The sequence below is a fragment of the Phyllostomus discolor genome, chromosome 11 (assembly GCF_004126475.2).
Source record: "Phyllostomus discolor isolate MPI-MPIP mPhyDis1 chromosome 11, mPhyDis1.pri.v3, whole genome shotgun sequence".
In the NCBI taxonomy this organism is placed as follows: domain Eukaryota; kingdom Metazoa; phylum Chordata; class Mammalia; order Chiroptera; family Phyllostomidae; genus Phyllostomus; species Phyllostomus discolor.
Window position 1 is genome coordinate 72,085,678 of NC_040913.2, and position 24,352 is coordinate 72,110,029.

The following is a 24,352-nucleotide window of genomic DNA, read 5'->3' on the forward strand; positions in this document are numbered from 1 at the left end:
GTGGACCTTGTGACAGGCTAATGACAACAAGGGCAGAAAAAGACTTAGTATGTAGCAAAAAGAAGGGATTTTGGTCAGGTTATTTTTCTTTTCTTCCTATAAATATATTCATTATATTATTTTTATTAGTGACATATTCAGTCATCTTTAAAAACTAAAAAGTTTGTATACTTAATTTTGAGCAAGAAACTGACTAGTGGAAATACAAACATAATATCATTCATGATATTTAGACTTTTATAGTACACAATAAGATCTTCTCATCTTCAAAACAATTACAAAGCACTAAAAAAACAAAAACAGCCAAGGGTGTGTGGTGAGGGGGAACTAGCCCTACAGCAGGCTGAGACATATCACATGGCCTTTATAATGCAAACAGCACAGTTCTGGTAGTGCGTTGACTGAGAGACCAACCAGTGCAACAAACAGAACACAAAGTCTCAAAATAGTCCAAGATACACATAGAACTTTATGATAAAAGTGGCACCTCAAATCACTGTGGCAAAGATGTGCTTTTCATAAATGGCACTCAGTTCATTGGTTAGACATTTAGAAAAGAATAAAATTAAAGCCATACTTCACACCACACATAAGAATAAACTCCAAATGGATCAAGAATTTAAACATAAAAAATAAAACCATACAAGAACTAAAAGAAAACATGGGTGAATTCCTCTTTAACCTGTGTGTAGAGAAAGGGTTTCTAACTATCACTCAAAAGCTATATGCAATAAAAGACTGGCAATTTTTACTATATAAAACAAATTTTTTTTCAATCTTCTACATCAAAATAAATACATACACAGAGAAACAAGGTCAAAAGATAATTCACAGACTGAGAGAAAATATATAAAAGATAAAGGTTTATATCCTTAACTTATTATAAAGTACTCTTAAACAATGAAGGGAAACGGTTAAAAACCCAATAAAAAACGTCAAAGACATGAACAGACCATTTGAAAAGGAGAATATAAAAAATGCCATTGCATATATGAAAATATTTTCAACTCACTAGTGATAAAGTAAGAACTCATGAGCCTGTACTGATATAAATAAGGAAAAACTCTTCCTTACAGTAGAAAGCACTGACAAAAATATGAAAACACTGATGAAACTAAGAAATCACAATTTTAACAACTAGTGTAATTACAATTCAAGCAAATACTAAACACTAACACTAGTGGGTAAACATTTGAGATGTAACAGGATATCCGCATAGTCTCAAAGTATCTAACCATACTATGAAAAAGTGAAAACAGTAACTGACAGAAGAGAACCCTGTCAACGACACGGCTGGCTGCAGCGCACGCCCACTGACCTGACACTGACAACCACTCGTACCCCTGCAGCGGCATTCCTGCCCAAGTTCAGAGCCTGAATCTGATGATCGGTAAACTTCAAACTCAATGGCAGGTCATTCTACAAAAGGGGGGACTACAAATGTTGTGAAAGACAAGGGAACATAAGTATTTCCAGATTAAAGGAGACTAAAGACACATGACTGCTAAAGGCAACACACGAAGTTGGATTTTCTTTCGTCATTGTATGGCTGTTGATGTGAATGAGACTGACTCCATCTCTGTGGCCTTGATTTCTTGTTGGAGCTTTTCATGCTGAGAACTCTGACTAACCTCACTTGAAATGTGAGTTTCAGCCAGTATACTGAAGTCTATAATTAATGATTATCTGTGGTCTTTAAAATTTTACAAAATAACCATAGAAATTCTTGTCAGTAACGAACCAGAATGGCACGGTAACCAAGATAAATACCAAACTAGGTGCTGGCATCAACTCTATGCAACCATCCATTAGGCGACCATCTGGAGGTGTGGTTTCTGGCACACCCAGCACTCATCCCTTTGTCTTGTCGGTCATCAGTACTTTAGCTAAACCACTTAAAACATTTACTGTTAACGACTGTCTGGTAGGGGAGATCAGCTGCACACACTGTGCGCCTGCCTTCCACCCTGACCCTATCCCTGTAAGTAACTTGCCCTGCAATAAATTCTGTAACATTAGTCTCTGGAGTTGCCTGTTTCATTTTTCAGTCTCAAGATACCTTTGTTTTGGTGGCTGCTACACCTTCACTCCGCCATCAGACTGCTATAAAGGATATTATTGGGATGATAGACCAAAAAAAGTCAGTAGGTCTGTCAATTAGATAATAATATTGCTTCAATGTTAACTTCCTAATTTTGAGAACTGTACCATAGTTATAAGAAAATTCCTTGTTTTTAGGAAAGTTACACTGAAGTATTTAAGGGTAAAGAAATTCCAGGTCTGCAACATATCTTAAAAGGTTCAGGGGGAAAAAAGGGAAGAAGTGATAAAACAAATACAGTAACATGTTAACGTTTCAAGATCTACATGAAAGTACACATGCATGCTTTATATTAGTCATGCAAATTTTCCTGTATGTCTATAACTAAAGAGTTATATACTAAGCAACACAGGTTGAATTTCAACATTGTACAGCTTGTTCTTGTGTGAGGCAACTTACAACCACTAATGTTTTTCTTCCTAGTGTTCTGTACTTACAGCTTTGATATTGCTTTCTTGTCGCTAGAGGAAAAGAATACCTTCTACTATTACAGATGAAGTAACATGTGTGAGAAAGTGATACAGTGACTCAAAGCACCCGACAATTAAATATTTCCAGTTTCAACTATAATCATAAAAGCTCTGAAATCGTGGTCACTAAAGCTACCAACTCGATGGTATTTTTTAGTTACTTTTTATTACATCTTTTGAAAGCACCCGTTACTTTTTAAAAAAACATCGTATTTTGTAAGTTTATAAAATATCTAATGAAATTGCATGATGATGGTAAAGAACAAGTGGCATACGCAGTTTTGGAAACACACAAACTCTATTCAGAAAACTCAACTAGCGGGAGCAGAAGCAGAGAACAGCACATTAGCCCACAAGAATCCAGCGAGCCTTGGGCGGTCAATACCCTTTTAGAGGAAACAAAGAGCATCAGTTACTGGGGGAATTAATTGGAAGACTTTCCTAATGCATTTGCAAGGTACCCCAAAGTTCTAAGATACAGCAATGTGGAGTTTTATTTCACACAGCAATTCATATAAAGTGGTCATTAAAACTTTGTTTCTTTGTGAAAAATGGCCTTGTGGAAGACACTGATAACGAAAGCCACATAACAGCTTTACAAATTACTTTAATCTTGAACAACAGAATCATAAGGAAAAGCATTCAAATTTTCTCAGTGTAAATTAATTGCATTTTATGGACAAAAATATATGTCATTATGATACCTGATAATCTAGTCATATGCAAAACAAACAAACAAAAAAAACAGTACCAAAGTTTTAACTGATATCTGAAATCTGTAGTCACACTTCCATCTATCTGAACGGTATTCAATAACCAAGAAATAAGTGAAAGACTCCGTCTATCTTAGTTTGGATTTTTCAAACACCCAGGGAAGCATAATTCCATAATACTTTAAGGTAACAGTTCTGTAAGTTTCTAACTGAAATCTACTTTCAGCAGTTTTAAGCATATATATTTTCAATAATAACAAGTAATGATACTTAGTGAATTAAAAATTGTTAAAATGACTGTTCTAAGAATTCCAAAAACATTAACTCAGTTAAGCCTCCCAATAATTCCATGAAGTTGCAATTAATTATTCTCACTTTAAGGTGAGGACACTAAGGCATAACCAGGTTAAAGTGACTTGATCAGCAAATAAATGACAAAGCCAAGTTTCAAGTCCAAACACTGTGTAGGTCCAGAACAACAACAGCATCAAAAGCCTTCCGGAGATCACTGCTTTTGTTGAGTGGCATTAATTATATGGCCTTTGGCCTCATGCCAGAGCAATCTCTGGATGGATCATCATATGTATGAATGGAAAGATGAGTGATTTGTAATCTGGTTTACGCTATCATGTAAATTTAGGCTCCTCTACTAATTTGCTATTAAACAATGAACAAACAGAACATTAAGATAAAAGAATCAGAAAAGGATAGGGTTAAGTCAGCATTTCCTTATTTTTAAAGCACTAATTAATTTTTTATTTAATTAATTAAAGATTAATTACTCTAAAATAAAGGCTTTGCCTTCTATTGACCTGAGGAGTGCTGCAAAAGTGAAAACTAGCAAAAACAACTCAAGCTAGCAAAACATTACAAAGCTCAGGGGAAAAATTACGTGTTTAATGGGAACAAAGACTTCTTGTGAAAACTATTGCAAAAGAAAAAATATATAATACCTAATTGCCAAAAACATTGTAAAACACTCTCCCTAAATAAAACTAGAAATGTTTATGCTCTGATTAAATAACACGTAAAGCCAAATGCGTGTCTGCCAGTTTTTTTCAGGTATATTTGGCCAGCTCTGTCCTCAGGAATATTGTTCTCTGACGCAAAGAGCACCACACCTCTTTAGGAAAGAATAGTTTTCAGCAAAAAATTGGAATATATAACAGCAAACCAGTGTTTGTTCTTTACTACTTAGTACTAATGTCAAATCAATGGTTTAATATGGAAGTAAGATTTTGGAGAGAATAAATTTCAGCCAAAAAAACAAATCTTTCAAAATATATCAAACTTTTCCCTTTCATAACTAATAAAGATTATCATTAAATAGAGGATTATTCTCCTGATCTTTAAAAAAACAACAACACTTGACTCTCCTGAGTACCTGGAGAGCTGTAAGGGACAGTTTGGTTTGCGTGAATGCACCTACCACCCCACCACCCCCAGGACAAGTCCGTGCATTACAAAGTCAAAGGTGACCCTTGAAGTTGTGAGATACAACAGTGCTGAGTACCTAAAGAGAAGACACTTTAGAATTATAATTATTTTAAATTCTGCTGTAGGATCAGGAATAAAATATATTACCTGTATATCAGGATAGTCAGAGATCAGGGCCCCTTCCTTGTTGTAGGTATAAACTACAAAATCTTTGGGCAAAAGGTCTCTGGAAGAGGAATAAAACACACCATTTAAAATTATTTTATTTATATACAACCAAGGGTACAACACAAAAGCCACTACTCCTAGAAGAAATGAGTAGAATAAAAACTTTCACCTGATATATATTATTTAAAGATGGAGCTCCATAAAACTAAAGACAACTCAGCATGCATCTGAAAGCATTGCATCACTCCCTCATCAAAATGTTAAGCTGCATGTTTGTGCTAATGGTCCTGAAAAGCTGGTTACAAAAACTAATGATGTTAACACAAACAATGCCCTTAAATTTCTCTGAAACATCTCACAGGAAAAGCATAGATTGGGTTATACAGTACATTATATTTCTAGAAGGAAAGTAGTGCTAAAAGTCTTTTCTAAAAGTCCTGTATAAACAAGAAGCACTTGCTGCCTTCACCTCCTAAGTACAGAAGCAAAGTATGTCAGTTGTTGAAGGAAACAAGTATCGCTGATGCCTGAAGCTTCCCTGCATGTTAAAGGCGCTCAGTAGTGTAACCCACGTGTGTAAAGATAGGGTTCTCTCTGTTAAAGGAAAAATATTCACAGACACTTGTTAAAGACGACAAGGCAGACTTGTATTCAGGTATAGGGACCACTGCAGCAGAACGTCACAGTGGGGGAGAGACATCTGGCTCAACTCCAAATGCAGCATGGGCCCGTAGGAATTTATGGATAAGGAGCTGGGTGGGGGTCAGTAGAAAGAATATTACTAAGAGGAAACATCATGGGGTGGGAAAGGCTCTGGCTAAACCGGCCTAACAGACCTGAGGGTGGTGGAGACGAGGAACCTGTTCAGACATCCGGAGTGATCAGGTAACAAGGTGGGGGGCGAGGCAGGGGAGGGTGTTCTTGCTAAAACTGGATTCCACAAGGAAGTACACCAGCGTGCCTGGGAGAAGGTTCGGGAGCCTGACTGAAGTTTTGCAGCAGAACTGGAGGAGCTCCATTATCAGCCCTTCCTTATCTCCAGGGCTTAAGGACAAGTCAGGGATGCCGTGAGCTAGCTAGTGATTCATACTGCACCGTTAATGGTTCCAAACTTTCTAAACTCCCCAGAAGGCATCCAGGGCCAGTTTATCTATATTGTTTAAAGCTGGGTGGATTGATAGTTTGCATGCAATATAACCAGCCAAAAAGCCTGACTTCGGCTATGTGACCAATGTAGCATAAAAGACCCTCTTAACACTTGTGCCTGGGCTCCCCTGCAAATGTGTGCTTCACACACATCTCAGTGTTTTGCAATCTGAAGACAAGACACTTCTCCAAGTGGGGTCCATACATGGCTCTTCCACCACCCGTAACAAGGGCTGGTCTGGCGGCCCCTGGCCAGAAGGAATGTGTGTTGTTTTGGGAATAGATTGTAAGTAACTCCCTCCTTATCTCCTTTTTGGAGTGGCTTCTGGTCCTGTGACTGCTTCTTAACTGTCTCCTTCTGCACGTACACAATGAAGTAATGTAGCTCCGGGCCACACGTAGAGTTGCGCAACCTGGACCTGTACTGCCTTTGTCTGGCTGGGACCCCTAACAATGAGCCTCAGACGGGAGGAGGTGCAGTCTCTCTCGCACACTGGTGGTGCACTCCCCTGTAATATGAGTAATAAACGGCATGTCCACATCTGCTAGTCCTCAGGGTGGTTTCTTCGAACTATCACGAACACTTCAGCAGCTCCCCAGCCTGGGGCTCCTGTGCTACACCAGGCAACTGGGAGAGGACTGTGGGGGGGCTCTGCCTGAAGTCTCTGAACCTCTTGATGATTGGTTGCCCTTTCTTTTTCCTGATGCACTTCTCTCACACATTTATTAAAGTCTACTGGGGTGAGCTTGGGAGTAGCCTGTGGAGTCTTGAGTCCTTTCAGTTATCCAACCCTGTTCAGTCATTGCACCATCTCCCCATCTCTCGCCCTCCCCCACACATACACACCCTTTGTTCCCTCTTGCGGAGAACTTGAAAAGAATGCACTGGGGATACCTGGCTTTGTTCTGCCCTTCCTCGTCTTTGGAAATCACTGCCCACACCTTCTCCAGAAGGCTCACCAGCATGCAGCACTGACCCTGAATGACTAAATCTGCCTAATAATACTGGATTCAGGATTCCTAGGTCCATCAGGTTCTTATTCTAAGCTAAATCCCAAACCAGCCAGTATCAGTAATGAAAGGGATGTTTTAACCTCCTGTTTAACTTACCCTTCTATTTTATTTTTATATTTGTTCCACACAAGCAGAGAAAAGGTGTGCTGTATTCTTTTCTACAACCCCAGCCTCTGATTATGCACACTCCTCTGCAAAGAGGGTTCACAGCTTTAACCAAATTCTCAAGGGATTTGTGACCTCAAAAAACTTAAGACCATTATTCTAGAGGCAAGGAGAAGGAAAATAAGCATTTGCTCAAATACAGTCACTCTTTCACTGAACTTCATAATTTCCCCATCACTAGAGAAAGTGTATCTGAGTCATTTTATTTGACTATCCTAACTTCTTTTCACTAGTGATCACTAGATTTAATGACCACCAGTTTCCCCACCAATTCAAGTACTAGCAATGCAGACTATACAAAGCATATATAATCATTGTATTAGACTTCATTAGACTTTAGGTCAAACGACTTGGACTTGCACCCCAGCTTGAACACTTACAAACTAAGTGATACTGAGCAAGTCACCTAACCTTCCTGAATATCAGTATTCTTATGCATAAAATGAGGACAATAGACACTACTCTACAATGAAGTTGTTACAATATAACAAATGAAATAAAAGTTATGAGAATGCTTTATAAGCTGAAAACTTTGCAAACATAAGGAACTATGACTTTATCAAAAAAAATTTATTAATTTACATGTCCTTGTACAAAGGAAGAGTGGGAGAAAATATTTGGACCTATAAGATTTCTGTATATACTGACATCATTATATAGGGATCAAGTAGGATCTCTCAGGAGTTTGGCGAGACTTAAATAAATAATACACTTAAAAGTACCTGGTACAGTGCCTAGGATATAGAAAATGCTTAATAAATGTTAACAAATACAGTGGCTTCCAGAAGCCTCTTTGTCTGAATGTATTTGTCACACTGCCTAAAATTCTGTCAGGGAGCCTCAGGCCCTTTGACTCAGCCTCTTCTTCTGAGGTGAAAAGGGTTACGCAAACGTGAGGGTGCACACAAATCAGCTGGAAAACTCGTTAAAACACAGACTGCGGCTGTGACACCTCCCCAAATTCTGACTCATTCCAGCACTGGACCTGACGGTTTGCATTTCTAACAAACTCCCAGGTGCAGCTGCTGCTTCCAAGACAGCGCTTTGAAAAATACTGTATTTTTTGGACTATAAGACACATTCCCCCCAAATTTGGGAGGAAAGGGGGGTGCATCTTATAGTCCAAATGTAGCTTGCCTGGCTTACTGGGGTGGGGGAGCAATGGCCTGTGTTATTTACATTATTAAATATTTTACCACGTTTTTTGCTTCAAAATTTTTTTTCCTATTTTCCTCCTCTAAAACCTAGGTGCATCTTATGGTCCGGTGTGTCTTACTGTCTGAAAAATTCAGTACTTCCTTAGACAGAAGCACTTTACATCCCATCATTCACACCTTAGTATAAATAAGTTTCTTAGATGGTTTTTCTTCTAGGATCTCTCACTAAAGATATTGGAAATTCTGCTCCATGAGAAAAGGGAGAGAGGGGTCAAAACAGGCTACGGAAAAGTAGACGGCTCAACATAGTGAGAAACCTTGCATTTCAGAAAGGCAGCTGAACAGGAGAGATTACCAAAGTGGGAACAGGTGAAAATACGCCAAAAGAAGGAGAAAAGATTAAAATGGGGAGGTGAGAGACTACTGTTATGGAAGGAATCTTTGTGCCTGCACTTCCCAAAATTCATACCTTGAAACCCTAACTCCCAGTGTGGCTGTGTTTGCAGATGAAGTCACTAAGGAGGTAATTATAGCTGAATAAGGCCCTAAACCGACAAAATTAGTGCCCTTATCAGAAGAAACACCAGAGAACTTGCTGCTCGCCCACCCCCAACTCCACACGCACACACACAGGGAGAGGGCATGGTGGCACACACAGAGGTGTCCGTGTGCAACCCACATGGAGAGCCCTCACCAGACAGCAACCCTTCCGGCACCTTGAACTTGGACTTCCAACCTCCAGAGCTCTGATAAATAAATAAATTTCTGTTGTTAAGTCTGTGCTACTTTGTTATGGCAACTCTAGCAGACTGATAAAACTACTAAAGACTTCTTTACGCCTGCTCAGTTGTTCCTTGGGTTGATAACAATTAAAAAGTTTTCTTCTTAAATGCAACTTTCTCTTACTTTATTTTCTGTTGCTCTCTTGTCAATGGAAATATAAAATAATGTGGCTTTTTCCCAACTTGTACTGTTATTATTCTCAGTTTTTATCAATCTACTAAACAACATCTAACTAGAAAATAAACCTATACATTATTGAAAAAAAAATTACTGATAAGCCAGAGCAAATTAAATTTCTTACTTATTTCTTTCCAGGTGAATAATATGTTCTTTTCCTTCAGCCTGAATGACATAAGATACCTAAATGTACAAAAAAGGAGAAAAGAGCAATAAAACACCATCTTATAAATTACGTTCTAACAAGTATTTATAAGACATGGAAAACTCCAGCTTCCATTAAAATAATGTGGTACTGACTGAAATTGTTTTACAGGAGAAACTTACATCTGCTCTTAAAGAATAGAAAATATTCTGACCATCCATCCCTGCTTTCCTTTAATAGCCCATCATGGCAAATTGCTGGCATATTCATCTAAACTCTTCTTAAATTCATTATAGAATTGAGCTGTAACTTCAGGAATTATTTCTGTACAGTCCATCCATGTATTACCTACACTATAAAGTAGTTCTTCCTTTTGTTTCAATGAAATAAACTTAGTTTCATGAAATTATCCCTAGTTCTAGTTATCTAAAAGTTGAAAAGAAGTACATACACTCTTACAATTTTGTATCTTCACATGACTTACCACACCGCATCAATTCTGAAACACATTTTCCCCCACACATGCACATCTCTGAACTCAGGATGCATCCTACAAAGGCACAGGAGTCTGACTGGCAGCATCTGCTTCCTTCTTAATCAGGGGGACTCTGAATGACAGCAGGCTTTACCGTAAACGGCATCTCAGAGTCAGTGAAGTGACATACCGTAACTTGCACTTACACATCCTCAAGCTCAAGCGACCCTCTTCTCTGCCTCAAACAACTCTGAAACAGCTTCCCCGGCCACTCACCAGTTCATTGGCCAGAAATGTTTAATGTGATCGCTAGAACCAGGAGATCCAACTTTGTCTTAATTCTTTAACAAAAGAGAGCATCATGGAAAAACTCAACACATAATGCCATCTGAAATGTCCTCTGGTTTCCCCTACTGTGTCTGGACTCTAAGTTAGTATCTTGCCAAGAAATACCATGATTTCCTCTCCAGGGGCACATCAACATCTGATTTCAGACATTGATTTCAGATGTTTCCCAGATCCCGGCATTCCACTTCCACATCCTGCGTGGGAGCCTGAGAAGCCTTTGTGGCATGGATTTTTGTCTGTTTTGTTCCCTGCCATATCCCCCATGCCTAAACAGTGCCTCCCCTTCTTCAAATGCTTATGGGGGCACACGAATGAAGTTCATTATGATCACAAGTATCTCTGTGTGCAGTACTGATGAAGACACGATCAGAGATACGATAAAAAAGACAATGTATTCCCTACGCTAGTCAAGAAAAAGAGAAAAATAATGAAGCAAGCACATAATAATTCTATTCGAAGGCAACAACAAATCAAATGGTAGAATGCCCAGTTCAAAACAAAAACAAGCAAATATTATAAATTGTTCCACTGGAAGAAGATCTTAGACTCGTCTATTCCTTATGTATACAGGAGAAAATGAAAGGCTGAAACTAAAAGCTCCTGAATCTAAACTCCAGTGTTCTGTTTACTATGTCCCGTCCCCAAACAAGTGCAAGCTGTCTTATACTTATAAATATATCACCAATTCGGTGGGAATAAACTCTATCTTTCATTATCTGTTACTGTTAAATTGTAATAAAGTTAAATTATAATTCTACAAAGTTAAAGAGTTTGAAAAATCAGTTTTAGCCCAAATAGATTGTTTCTGAACTTTAGAGTAAGACAAAATAGTATAAAAAATTATTTCTGTGCATTGGTTACCCCCTTACCATCAGAGTATGTTTTTTCTAATATGGAAATAAAACTTACTTTTGAGTAAACATTCTCAATATGAAATATATGCATGGAATACACTACTATTCTCCAGTGTCTGGGAAAATACAATATGAAGTATTCTACCAATCACAAACTAAGAGAGAGGTTACTTATTATTATTCCAAGATCATTGTAAGCATTAGCTGTCAGTTAAGGGTTAAGCTTCTACGTAATCAGCTTCCTACCCTGGTCCTAGAATTTTATTTAAATATTTTATTCTGTTATGTTTCAAGTTGACCATTTTGTCTTTAAAAAAAGACACCAATGATCAATATGCCACTTTTACTAGAGTAACATCCAATAAATACCAGTGCCATATGTATGGTTCTATACTAGCTTTTGGCCTATATTTACTCACTGAACCAATCATTACTGAAAATAACACCTTTGTCCTTAAAAACACTTAAACACATACATATTTCTCAAGAGATAACTTACCTGTTTTGAATAGGGCCTACGGGCTTCTCTTCGTTCTCTAGTTAATCTCCAAGGAGTTATAATTTCATAAGAAGAGAGATGTGAGGTCTGTTGAAAGCCTACAGAAAAGGAGATGACAAATATAAAAAGTAAACTAAAAAAAACTACATGGTACCAAAATATAATAGAATTCAAAAGCTAAATGCTCAAATCAGAAAATTCATCTGGTCCAAAATAGTACTGGAAGTTCTAGCCACAGCAATCAGACAAGAAAAAGAAATAAAAGGCATCCCAATTGGAAAGGAGGAAGTACAACTGTCATTGTTTGTAGACAACATAATACTGTACATAGAAAACCCTAGTCTCCACCAAAAAACTACTCAACCTAATAAGTGAATTTGGCAAAATAGCAGGATACAAAGTCAATATCCAGACATTGAGGGTATTTTTATATGCTAACAATGAAATATCAGAAAGAGAAACTAGGACAAAAATTCCACTTACTATAGCAGCAAGAAAACTAAAGTACTAGGAAGAAACTTAACCAAGGAAATAAAAGACTTGTACCCAGAAAACTATCAAACACTTAAGAAAGAAATTTCAAAAGATGCAAATAAATGGAAACACATACCGTGTTCATGGATTGGAAGAATTAATATCATCAAAATGTTTACTACCCAAAGCAATCTATAGATTCAACACAATTCCTATTAAAATACCAATGGCATATTTCACAGATCTAAAAAAAATTTTCAAAAATTTATACAGAACCAAATAGACCCTGACCAGCCTCAGTAATTGAGAAAGAACAACATAGTAGGAGAGATCACAAACCAGATAGCAAACTACACTACAATGCTACTGTAATCAAAACAGTCTGGTACTGGCATAAGAACAGACACACACCGTATTTTTCAGACCATAAGACGCACCTAGGTTTTAGAGAAAAATAGGAAAAAAATTTTGAAGCAAAAAAATGTGGTAAAATATTTATAACATAATATTTCACCAATGTAAATGTAGGCAGAACTCAACAGCAGTCTTAACAACCATTACTCCTCCCAAATTGGGGGGAGGGGAGGTGTCTTATAGTCCTAAAAATATGGTAAATCAGTGGAACGGAACAGAGAGCCCAGAAATAAACCCATGTCTCTATGGTCAATTAATATTCAACCAAGGGGGCAGACGCATACAGTGGAGTAAAAATAGCCTCTTCAACAAATGGTGTTGGCAGAACTGGACTGCTACATGCAAAAAAATGAAATTAGACCACCAGCTTATACCATACACCAGAATAAACTTAAAATGGATAAAAGACTTAAATATGTCATGACACCATAAAAGTGCTAGAGGAAAACATAGGCAGGAAAATTTCAGATATCCCATGTAGCAATATTTGTGCCAATATATCTCCTAAGACAAGAGAAATAAAAGAAAAAATAAACAAATGGGACTACATCAAATTAAAAGGCTTCTGCATGGCTAAAAAAAAAAACCATCATTAAATGAAAGGGAACCAACTATATGGGAGAACATATTTGCCAGTGATACATCAGACAAAGGTTTGACCTCCAAAATATATAAAGAACTTACATGACTCAACACCAGGAAATAACAATCCAATTAAAAAATAGACAAAAGACCTGAATAGACACTTTTTCAAGGAGAACATACAGATGGCCATAGACATATAAAAAGATGCTTAACATCACTAGCCATTAGAGAATGCAAATTAAAACCACAATGAGATACCACCTCACACTGGTCAGAATGGCCATCATTAATAAATGAACAAACAACAAGTGCTGGCGAGGATGTAGAGGAAAGGGAACCCTAGCGCACTGTTGGTGGGAATGCAGACTGGTGTAGTCACTGTGGAAAACACTTTGGAATTTCCTCAAAGAACTAAAAGTGGAACTGTCTTTTGTCCCAGTGATTCCACTGCTGGGAATATACCCTAACCTGAATCACCAATTCAAAAGAACTTATGCACCCCTATGTTCATAGCAGTGTTATTTACAATAGCCAAGTGTGGAAACAGCCTAAGTGCCCATCAGTAAATGAGTGGATCAAAAAACTGTGGTACATTTACCCAATGGAATACTATGCAATGGAAAGAAAGAAGGAGCTGCCACCTTTCACAAGAGCATGGATGCAACTGGAGAATATTATACTAAGTGAAATAAGCCCAGCAGTGAAAGACAAATACCATACGATCTCACCTATAAGAGGAACCTAATGAACAAAATAAACTAACGAGAAAAATAGAAGCAGGGGCATGGAAACATGGAGCAAACTGACAGCAACCAGAGGTGCGGGGGAAGGGGGATAATGGTGGAAACAAGGAGAAGGGGCTAGTCAAAGAACATGTATAAATGACCCATGGACATGGACAACAGTGTGGGGATTGACTATGGGAGTGGAGGGTGGACTGGGCTGGGCAGAGAAGGGCAAAGGGGGAAAATCTGGGACAACTGTAGTAGAATAACAATAATTTTTTAAATTTCATTTGACATTTCCATACTAAAACATATATATAGTTGTACATGCAAATAGCAATATGCTACATAAATATAAGGGGAAAATGAATTTCCAAAAAAGAATGTCAGTCTTTATACAAGTAGTTGATGCACAACAATCATTTTCAAACAATTTTTAACTATAAACCCGAATGCTTTCTCTTAAACAAAATTTAAGATGTAAACACACACACACACACACACACACACACACACACACGAACTATTCTGGCGGGGAAATGGATGTGAGAGAGGCATCTGGAGCCTAGCAGCATCCGCCCGCCTCCCACTTTTCACCCTCACCCAACACGAATGACATCCCCTGAGACGGTACTGGAGTATTTATGAAATGGACAAGGACAGTAAGGGAAAAGTTACTTTTAATGCCTTGTGGATTAACTCTAATAAATACAACAATGTAGCAATTATAGCGAGTGAAATTAATGACATTTGATCTATTCTAAAAAAATAAACTTCAGATAAAATTTGTTAACAGTGAAGAAAAAAACACTCATAAAGATTTACTCCCAATTTCAATCCATCTCAGTTTACCACACAGTGGAATCGTATCTAAGCAGGGCTTGGGTTCTAGAGTCATCACTTGAGCTAAAAGTGAGTATGACTGGAATTGGCCATGCAAATTCCTCAGGAAGAGACCCCATGTTAGAGTCTGAGACACAGTCTGCCAATACATCCAGCAGATCTCTTCTTCCAGCATCACTGAGATGACATATCAATGTTTTCAGTGAACCTGATGAAGTAGATGGTCACAGTCTAAGGTCCAGGGATGAAAACTCTATATATCTCCACATATCAAAACCACATTCAGCCCTGGCTGGCGTAGCTCAGTGGATTGAGCACGGACTGGGAACCAAAATGTCCCAGGTTCGATTCCCAGCCAGGGTACATTCCTGGGTTGCAGGCCATAACCCCCAGCAACCGCACATTGATGTTACTCTCTCTCTCTCTCTTCCCTCCCTAAAAATAAATAAATAAAATCTTAAAAAAAAAAAAGAAATAACTCTTGGTTGAAACACTGTATTTAAAAAAAAAAACAAACACATTCCGTATAAGGAGGCTTAAGCCTGGCATACACAAACAGAAAGACTAAGGGAAGACCGGAGACACACATTCCACTCAACAGATCAGTTTAGGAAATAAATTCATTAAGTGGAATTTGGTAAACTAAAAGAGGCTTATAAATATATGGACCTGTGTAGATCCTAATTCAAATAAATCAATAGAAAAAAAAATTCTGAGATAATCAGGGAAGTTTTAACACTGCACAGATATTTAATGATCTTCAGGAATTAGTGTTGGTTTTTTAAGTGTAAGAAGCATGTTGTGGGTAAGGTTTTCCTTTAAAAGTTCTTATGTCTTAAAGACTCATCCCTAATATTCGAGGGCAAAATTAATGTCTAACAGGATGTCCAACCTGCAGCCCATGGGCCAAATGGAGCTCAGGACGGCTATGAATGCAGTCCAACACAAAATCATAAATTTACTTAAAACATTATGAGATTTTTTTGTGTGATTACGTGTAGCACTGTACTTAACGTGTGGCCCAAGACAGCTCTCCTTCTTCCAACGGTAGCCCTGAGACACCAAAGGTTGGACACCCCTGGTCTAGGATTTGCATCAAAATAATCAAGTGTATGTTTGAGGGAGAAGATGCATATGAAATTATATTAAAACTGGGTAATCACTACACAGTTGTTCATTACTCTTCTCTCTACTGTTTTTATGTTTCATATTTTCTACAACAAAATAATCATTTTTAAGTAGCTATCTATAGGGAGTGAGACAAGAGACTTTTATTTTTCACTCTATAAAACTTTGTATTATAGTCTTTGTGAAAATATTTTATCATGTGTTATATATATGAGACTACATAATGTGTCATAAATAAACATGTAAATATCATAGGTAAATGTACCAAACTTGTTTAAAGTAGTTACTATGATGGAATAAAACCAGGAAGTAATGAGGTAGGGACTTGGACTTTATTTCCTGCACTCCAATATGTCTGCAGTGTTTGAATCTGTTTTTATAATGAGCACCTATTTCCTAACCCCTGTATTACTTCTAAAATTAAAGTTGGATAAAAAGAGTGCTTCTTGAATAAAAAGCATGAACTATTAAAAAGCACTGATTACATAGCATCGCATACATATCTATGCTATTACATAGCATAGATACAGGAGCATCTCAACAGCTCCTTCCTTTCCATCAGCCTTAACCTCACGTCAAGGCTGCTATGACACCTTCTTCCCTGGGGTCCCTTCTCCCACCCTCTCCTCCTTCGGGTCCAATCCACATGTTCACTCACCCAATAATTGCCTTATGCCCCTCAGATTGCTGAAACCAGAGATTAAAATGAAGTATTTACATCAAACTTTCCCCAAGATAACACTGTACATGTATAAAAATGTCTACAACCCCCGGCTGGCGTAGCTCAGTGGATTGAGCTCGGGCTGCGAACCAAAGTGTCACAGGTTCGATTCCTAGTCAGGGTGCATGCCTGGGTTGCAGGCCACGGCCCCCAGCAACCGCACATTGATGTTTTTCTCTCTCTCTCTCTATCTCCCTCCCTTCCCTCTCTAAAAATAAATAAATAAAAATCTTTTAAAAAAATGTCTACAACCTTGTCTAGCTTGGGATTTTAAAAGATACAGTGTAAACAGGAAAACATGAATTGTATCATATGCAATACAGTCACATCATACTAACAGTTTTCAAACTCTTTACCCACCAATCCCTTATGGCTTTATAATATGGCATATTATACTATGTATATATGTATATGTGGCTGCAAGTCATTACATAAAAACACCAGAAATGGACTGAAATAAAATGCTCACAAAAGCAATCACGGGCTACTCCAAGGCATATTTATGACATACTACAACAAAATATTCAGCTGTCCGGAGTGGTCAATTGGGAACCATGTCAAAAGAAACCCATGACCTGAATAGATGCAGGCTTCAAATCCCTGGGTAGAAATATCCTGTAATCCTTAATTAACTGAGCCACAGGACCAATCCTTCAATGACCTGCAGTTTCTCGAATTTCTAAAAACACAAATTCCAACATTATCCTTAGTCATTTCATTCCGGATCAGTGATCCGCCCAACTACCAGGGCAGTCACTCCAGAGATGCCGGCAGGAATAGGCGGCAGAAATAAAGCGCCTTCTGTAGGCAACAGGTTAGAAGCTTTGTGTGAGAAAACGTACACCATCCTGTACATCATTACAGACAAGGTTTGCATGACTCACGGCAAGGAAGTGATTCATGAACTGAATCATTACAGACAAGGATATCTATGCTAATAGACTCAGACAATTGTTACACTAGAAGCTCAACAGTATGGAACGAAACTGAAATTTCTTCATCATAACTCAGGAGCAAAGACCACAGAGAAAAAGAAATTCTCGGCAAAAGAAACTACAAATGAGCAGCCAGATATGTAATCAGCTCTCACTTTGAAACAGGGTGACTTTAAGTCACACAGCTGGTTTCAGGCAGTGAAACTATTTACCAAAACTAGCTCTTTTATACAGATTGCTAGCAAAGAAAAAAAGTCCAATATAGGAATAAAAGCACAATTCTTGTTTTGGGGGAGGGAGAAACACAATTACTCATTTCTTTTAAAAGGCTTTCAAAACTATAGCACCCAAAAATAACTTACGTATGTAATAGCTATGATTAGGATATCAACTTCTTGGTTTTAAAATCCACTGATGCACTTTCTGAGTGGCGTAAGGAATCTAAAACATAAGAAATGTGCATACTAAGGTTGTATCATTCAAGAATAATATATACTAGTTGTATAGAAATACTCCTTCCTATATTTTTTCAAAGTTTCTTTCTTATTTCTAGTTCTGTTTTTTTTTCTCTCTCTCTCTCTTCATACTTTGCACAGATTTTTCAGTTCCCCCTTTTTTAAAATACCAAATAGCAGCACTTTCACCTGGGAACAAAAATGACATTATTTCACATGTTACTATAAGGGAAGTGCATTAACATTCTTTATATAAAGCTTCAACCTCAACAATATTAACATTTTAGATCAGAAAATTCTTGGGGTGGGCGGTTTCCTGGGCAGAGTAGGAAGTTAAGTAGTATCCTTGGCCTTTACCCACTAAATGCCAGAAGCACCACCAGTGCGACAACTAAATATATCTCCCAGGTGCCTGCTGGGGAATGTAGTTCACAACAAAATAAAAATCTTAATCTAATCAACTCCATAGAGAATATATGCTGTTATAACAGAATCTGACAGACTAAACATAGTGTCAAAAATCAAGCCACCAGAAAACACACTGGAGATTAAAATAAGAGTTGAAACATGAAAATTAAAGTGTCTTAAATCCAGGAAAAGGTATTAGTTTCACTTCTTCCTCTAACTCAGAGATTCTCAACCCTTTTCATTTCACAGCACACATGAACTAATTGCTGAAATTCTGTGGCACACCAAAAATACCTATTTTTGGCTGATCTGACAAAAACTATGTATAATTTTTATTCATTCACACTGGACAGTTATTGCTGTGTTGACTGTTGTCATTTTTTTTTTTTTTGACAATCTACAGGAAAAGAGGTCAGTGCCCCTGACTAACCAGTCATGAACTACATGTGTTAAAAATCTTTGTGGCACACCGGTTGAAAATCCAACTCCGTAGATATTTTTATGTACTGTTTTGGAGGGAGTCCAAGTGTATGTTTCATAACAGTAACCACAGTAGAGGAAATAAGTAAAAAGAATTCCACCTAATTGCAAAGCAAACAAATGTGAACCCTGAGTCATGGGCTTTTCTGCTTTTCTCCTTTCCTCCCCACCTATAATGTAAACAAATAGCCACCCTGAAGTACTTTCACTGTAGAAAATAAACCTGAGTTCCCCATAAAAGATGAAAAGATAATTCTGTTGTCCAAGTTCATTCTTGAAAAGAAATTGTTGTAATTAGATCCATAAAACTGTTGTTACTCCGAGCCATGTATTTCCATTCCACTCACATGGTTAATCCCAAATAAACATATACCATACATTATCAATAACTATCTTCCAACATAATTATAATCTGTCACAGCGATGTCTTGTATGTTTACATTTCTTGAGTGTTACCGTGTTTTTTTGTTTACAATTACACATTTCCACATTCAGAAAGAAACAGGGCATTTGCTGTTGTTTGTAATGTCCCTTTTGGAAAAATGCCAACCATGTATAGGATTTAATGCCCTAAAGAATTTAAGTTCCTCTAGGGAGGAATTTAAGTTTCTTGAGACAAAGGACAGTATCTTACTCCCTATGTGCTTTCTGTATGGTACAGGAAATACTAAATAAGTGTATGTTGAGTAAACAACCTCTTCTTACCCTTACTGCTATACATACATACAACTCATAATTGTCATGAACATGTACAACCCAAGGTAAGCTTTATATTGACATCTTTTATACCCATTTTCCACAGCTCCATGTGGCCCACACATCTGGCACGTTAACCACAATGCTATTCCATCATATTTCTATGCCATAGACTGCTTAACCACTCCTCTCCAGCAACTGGGATCAGAGCGTCTACTCACAGCAGCATTCTAACGTGTCCATAAAGCTAATCTCCAGAGATCTACTGCCTGAGGGTTCTCAGGGGAAACTAAAGTGGGGGGTCCTCCTAATACAAGTTAAAGCATGCAATGTCTCATTGAAAGAAAAATGTGTCAAAGGGGAAAAGGCATTTCCCACCTATGGGAATGGGTTTCGTCACACAGTATGACAGATGTTTGGCAGTGGCATCATTTGACTTATTATAAGCTGAACTACTCTAAGTCTTATGTTAAGATAAACATAAATGAATATACAAACAACTGTATATTTTAAAACAGACCAAGTTAAGTGAATTTCTCAGGTTCCCTAACTTACTCTTAAAAGATGTGATTCAAGAAGTATCCTTTTTCTCCCCTAGTACTGAAAAAAAAAAAAAAAAGTATCATATCTGACCATGTTGGAAAAATTATTTGACTAAAATAACACTGACACAAAATAAAAATAATTTCTCAATATAAAAACAAAAGTATACAATTCAAGAGCGCTCCAACTTTCAAAGGTATTGGAGGGTTAGTTACTGAGACACCAGGAAGACTAGATTTACTTTTGAGGCAGTCAGTCACGTAGCACTGACTCACAGGATGGCCTAACTCCAAGACTCTGCTATAGACCAGGTATCTAAGGGGTACATACAGAGGGCGGGGTGGGGGGGGGGGGCTGTTTGTCATACATTTGGGCTTGTGGCTATTCCAAGAAAAAGCCTGCAGTTACTGGGAGCTTGCATCTTTGGGGGAGGGAGGGGGAGATTCATAAAAACTCAAGATTTTTATCAAAATAAAAAAATATAAAGGTATCTTATACTTTGGTAAGGTTAAATTTAAAGCATTTTTGAACACTGTGCTGGAACCCAGCAACTTATTCTGTATATATTTTAATTATAAATGTTTTACTTTTTAAAAAGTTGAAAACCAAACTATCTTTATTTTTTATTCCATTTGAAACTATATTTTAATTACCAGCTGATAATAACACATTTACAGTTTCTTTTTATCGACATATATTAATAGTATTTAGAAATGTAACATTTACACAATGGAATTCTATGCAGCAGAAAGAAAGAAGGAGCTCCTACCCTTTGTGACAGCATGGATGGAACTGGAGAACATTATACTAAGTGAAATAAGCCAAGCGGTGAAAGACAAATACCATATGATCTCACCTTTAACAGGAACCTAAATAACAAAACAAAGAAACAAGCAAAATATAACCAAAGACACTGAAATGGAGAACAGACTAACAGAGTTCAGAGGGGAGAGGAGAGGGAATTTCAGGGGAAAAGGGGAAGGGTTTACAGGAACGAGTATAAAGGACACATGGATAAAAACTAGGGGTGGGTGGAAATGGGAGGGGGAGGGGAGGGGTGGGTGGAAATGGGAGGGGGAGGGGAGGGGAGGGCTGGATGGGTGGGTTGGGACGAGAGTAAAAGACAGAAAATTGTACTGCAACAACAATTAAAATAAAATTTAAAAAAAGAAAAAAAAAAGAAATGCAGCATGCATCTTCGGTTTACATAAGACAAATTACACCCCATCACCATGGGTTATAATACTCTCAACCACTCAGGAAAGCCACTTATCAACAAAGAAAGCTAAGACAATCGGCTAGAATGCACGGACTGCATTCTTCTGCTTCGATGGTACATCCTGCTGGGACCAGCCTGATGTGAAAGGAATCAAGAACTATCTCACAGGGGCAGGCAAATATGGGAATATGTTAAATTAAAAACAAAAAAAAAACTATCACTCATACTTTAAATTGGTCTACTAATACCCAACCTGACCACTAAGTCAAAATCAATGAAAAGACCATATCCAATCCATCATCCTGCTCAGTATAAATATTTCATTATATATTTTACCTACTGCAGTTCACTTGCATGTAAACTGGTAATATCAGAGAGCATTAGAGGAGGAAAAAAATAAATTAATGAAGCTATGGTTTGCTGAAGGGAGACTTTTATGCTTATTCTCTAGGGAAGGCTGTAGCTCAAGAACACCATCCCCCCCCCATACTAGTTTAAAAACTTTAGACTCCTTTTGGGCATATGATTGGCTCCTTATTGTCTTTTCTTACAGAAACATATCAAACAAATGTCTAGGGATTATTAGGTCAAGAAACATAAGAGGAACCATGCTGACCCCAAAGGAATATTTATAAAATATTATCATATATTTTATTTATCAAATTTCAAACAATTTCTCTGCATTAGGCACATTTCCGTGCAGTGGGAATACAATAATAGTTACAATATAATTTTGACATCCCAGGCTTCCCAGGGTAATGGAAGACAGGAAGGCAAACTATTTCACTTGCAGTATCTTTAGTACTTGAACAATAATTAGAATGAGAGGTTATGAAAGACTTCTTGGAGAAGCTGATCATGTGCTATCCAAAATGATAAGCAGAAGTATTCAGTTCTACCAAACTCTCTCACTACCAAACTCTAAAATTTTAGCTCATATAATGCACTGGAGGAATATTTTCAACTCAATAGGGTCTTAGTTTAGTAAAAGATGGGGAGGGGGGACTGGATTGGGAGTAAAAAGGAGAAAACTGTATTTGAACAATGATTAAAATAAAATTTTAAAAAAATAAAAGATGAATTAGTTGCAGAACTTTCATTTTGATATAAACTTTGAGATAAAGACTTGTTTACTTATAAATGGCCAAGAATAGAGAATTTTCTACAAAACTATTTGTTCAGAAGCTTGCCCCCAATTTTTCGCTATGTTGTGGAGACCAGCATTTATTTCTTTCACAGAGTATTTGAGTACTTCCAATCCTGCCCAGTTTTCTTCAGAAAAACATGCATAGGGCTTTAAGTGAAAACCAAGCTATCTTTAAATTTAAAAGACTACAGTCTCCTATACAGTACAAACACAAACATCAAATTCAAATCATTTGCTGGCACCAAAAAACAAAATTAGTGTGGACCTCAATTCTTATTACATAGTTCCTTTTACAGTGATTCACCATGAGTAATTACACTTTAAAACTCACTTTCTTTAGAATGCTAGTCTTTTTAAATGTTCATTTTTTTAATTCTAGGCCTACTCATCATAATTACTACCTTCAAAGAGAAAATCAGGAGAGGTTTCATACTTGGTTCCCTTTGTGATTTTTCACAACCATACATTGTTACTCTTGTTAATCCCAGTTTTAAAAAAAAGTTTTACTGTGAGTGTCAGCTGTCTGGAATTTATGCTGCACTTCCTCATTGACACAATGGCAGTAAAAATTCTTGCAAAACCCATTTCACTGATATGTAGACAGTGCTTACTAAATCTTCAGATTTCTCTCCGATTAGAAAAAAAAGGTTTCAGTGCATTTTTTAAACATCCTTCCCGTATTGCAAAAGTTTAGTCATCTGATTTTGGAAGAACATTCTAGTAGGGAAACATGAGTTGACTCACTACACACTATTACAAAAGCCTCTTAACGGTTCTCTCAGCTTCCAGACGTCCCTCCTGCATTGTCATCCATTGTGTTGCCAGTTACCTTCATGGCAAATCCCGTTATGTAATAGACCCTCCTTAAAAACCTTCTTACCCAAAGAACATTACCTATAAGGCAAAGTCCAAACCCCTTAGCAGAACATAGTAGACTCTTCACAGCTGGTACCAACCTACCTTAGTTTCCCCTTGCCCCCCTTTCATAGAGACTGCCTGGGGATATTCCCATCATTCCTAACAAATCAGGTTCTTGCACCCCTCCATACTCTTGGAAAAACTCTTCTGCTTAGAATGGATTCCTTTCCCTTTACTTGAACATTCACCAATATAGATCAGTTCAAATATCGCTTTCTCTATGGAACCTTCCCCAACATCCCTCAGATAATTAGCAAATGTAGTCACCCTTTGCCCCTCCAAAAGAACTGAGCGTGGCTGCTTACAGGAGTTCAGTAAACACTGACCATAGTTTGAAAGCATACACATGCTTAAATGAGGGACTGGCCATAAACTGTTAAAGCCAGAGTTAAAAACCACAAGGATAGTCCATACATCTATATACAAGTATATAATAATCAACATACATTAACATTAAAAATGTAATGTTAGTTATGTTTCAAAACACACTGAATCACAGATTACTAAAAATTCAGATGTATAAACTACTTCACATTAAATATTGGTAAAAGTTAACCATCCAGAATGCCACAGCAAAACACTCTTAACCAGAAAAAAACTCAGTAGCTCCCCAGTCAATAAAGTCTCATTATCTGGAGCTTTAAAATTCCTGCAATGGGGCAAATTCATTTAATTGGAAAAAGAATAAACCAAAGATAAGAAAAAATGTAATTAGTCTCCTGAAGGTCAGCAGCCCAGCACTGAAATTTCCTATCATCACCTTTGAACAATTCTTAAGGCAATGATTCAGTAAAAAAAAAAAAAAAAAAATCCATTCTCCATCATACTCTATAACTGATCAAGAAAATACAGCCATGCAAACAATTCAATACAAGAGCCAGAATAAAGTTGTGTCCCGAAAGAAGCTAGAGTGTTAGCAATTTGCTCCCACTACGTTTGGACATCTCTAGTATTGATACTTTACATATTCAAAGGAAGTTTTACGATTCAAAAGCGATTTCACATAAAT

The 24,352-nt window shown here is 37.3% G+C and overlaps 1 protein-coding gene across 2 annotated transcripts in view; it reads right to left on the reverse strand.

Moving 5' to 3' along the window:
* Window positions 1-24,352, reverse strand: part of ADAM9 (ADAM metallopeptidase domain 9) — a 98,783-nt gene that overhangs the window by 73,374 nt on the left and 1,057 nt on the right. For both annotated transcript variants that reach the window (XM_028526478.2, XM_036011578.1), the window contains exons 2-4: window positions 11,653-11,750; window positions 9,456-9,514; window positions 4,869-4,947 (exon numbers count right to left, since the gene is read on the reverse strand). In XM_028526478.2, coding sequence (XP_028382279.1) covers window positions 4,869-4,947; window positions 9,456-9,514; window positions 11,653-11,750 — 236 coding nt within the window. The remainder of the gene's footprint in view (window positions 1-4,868; window positions 4,948-9,455; window positions 9,515-11,652; window positions 11,751-24,352) is intronic.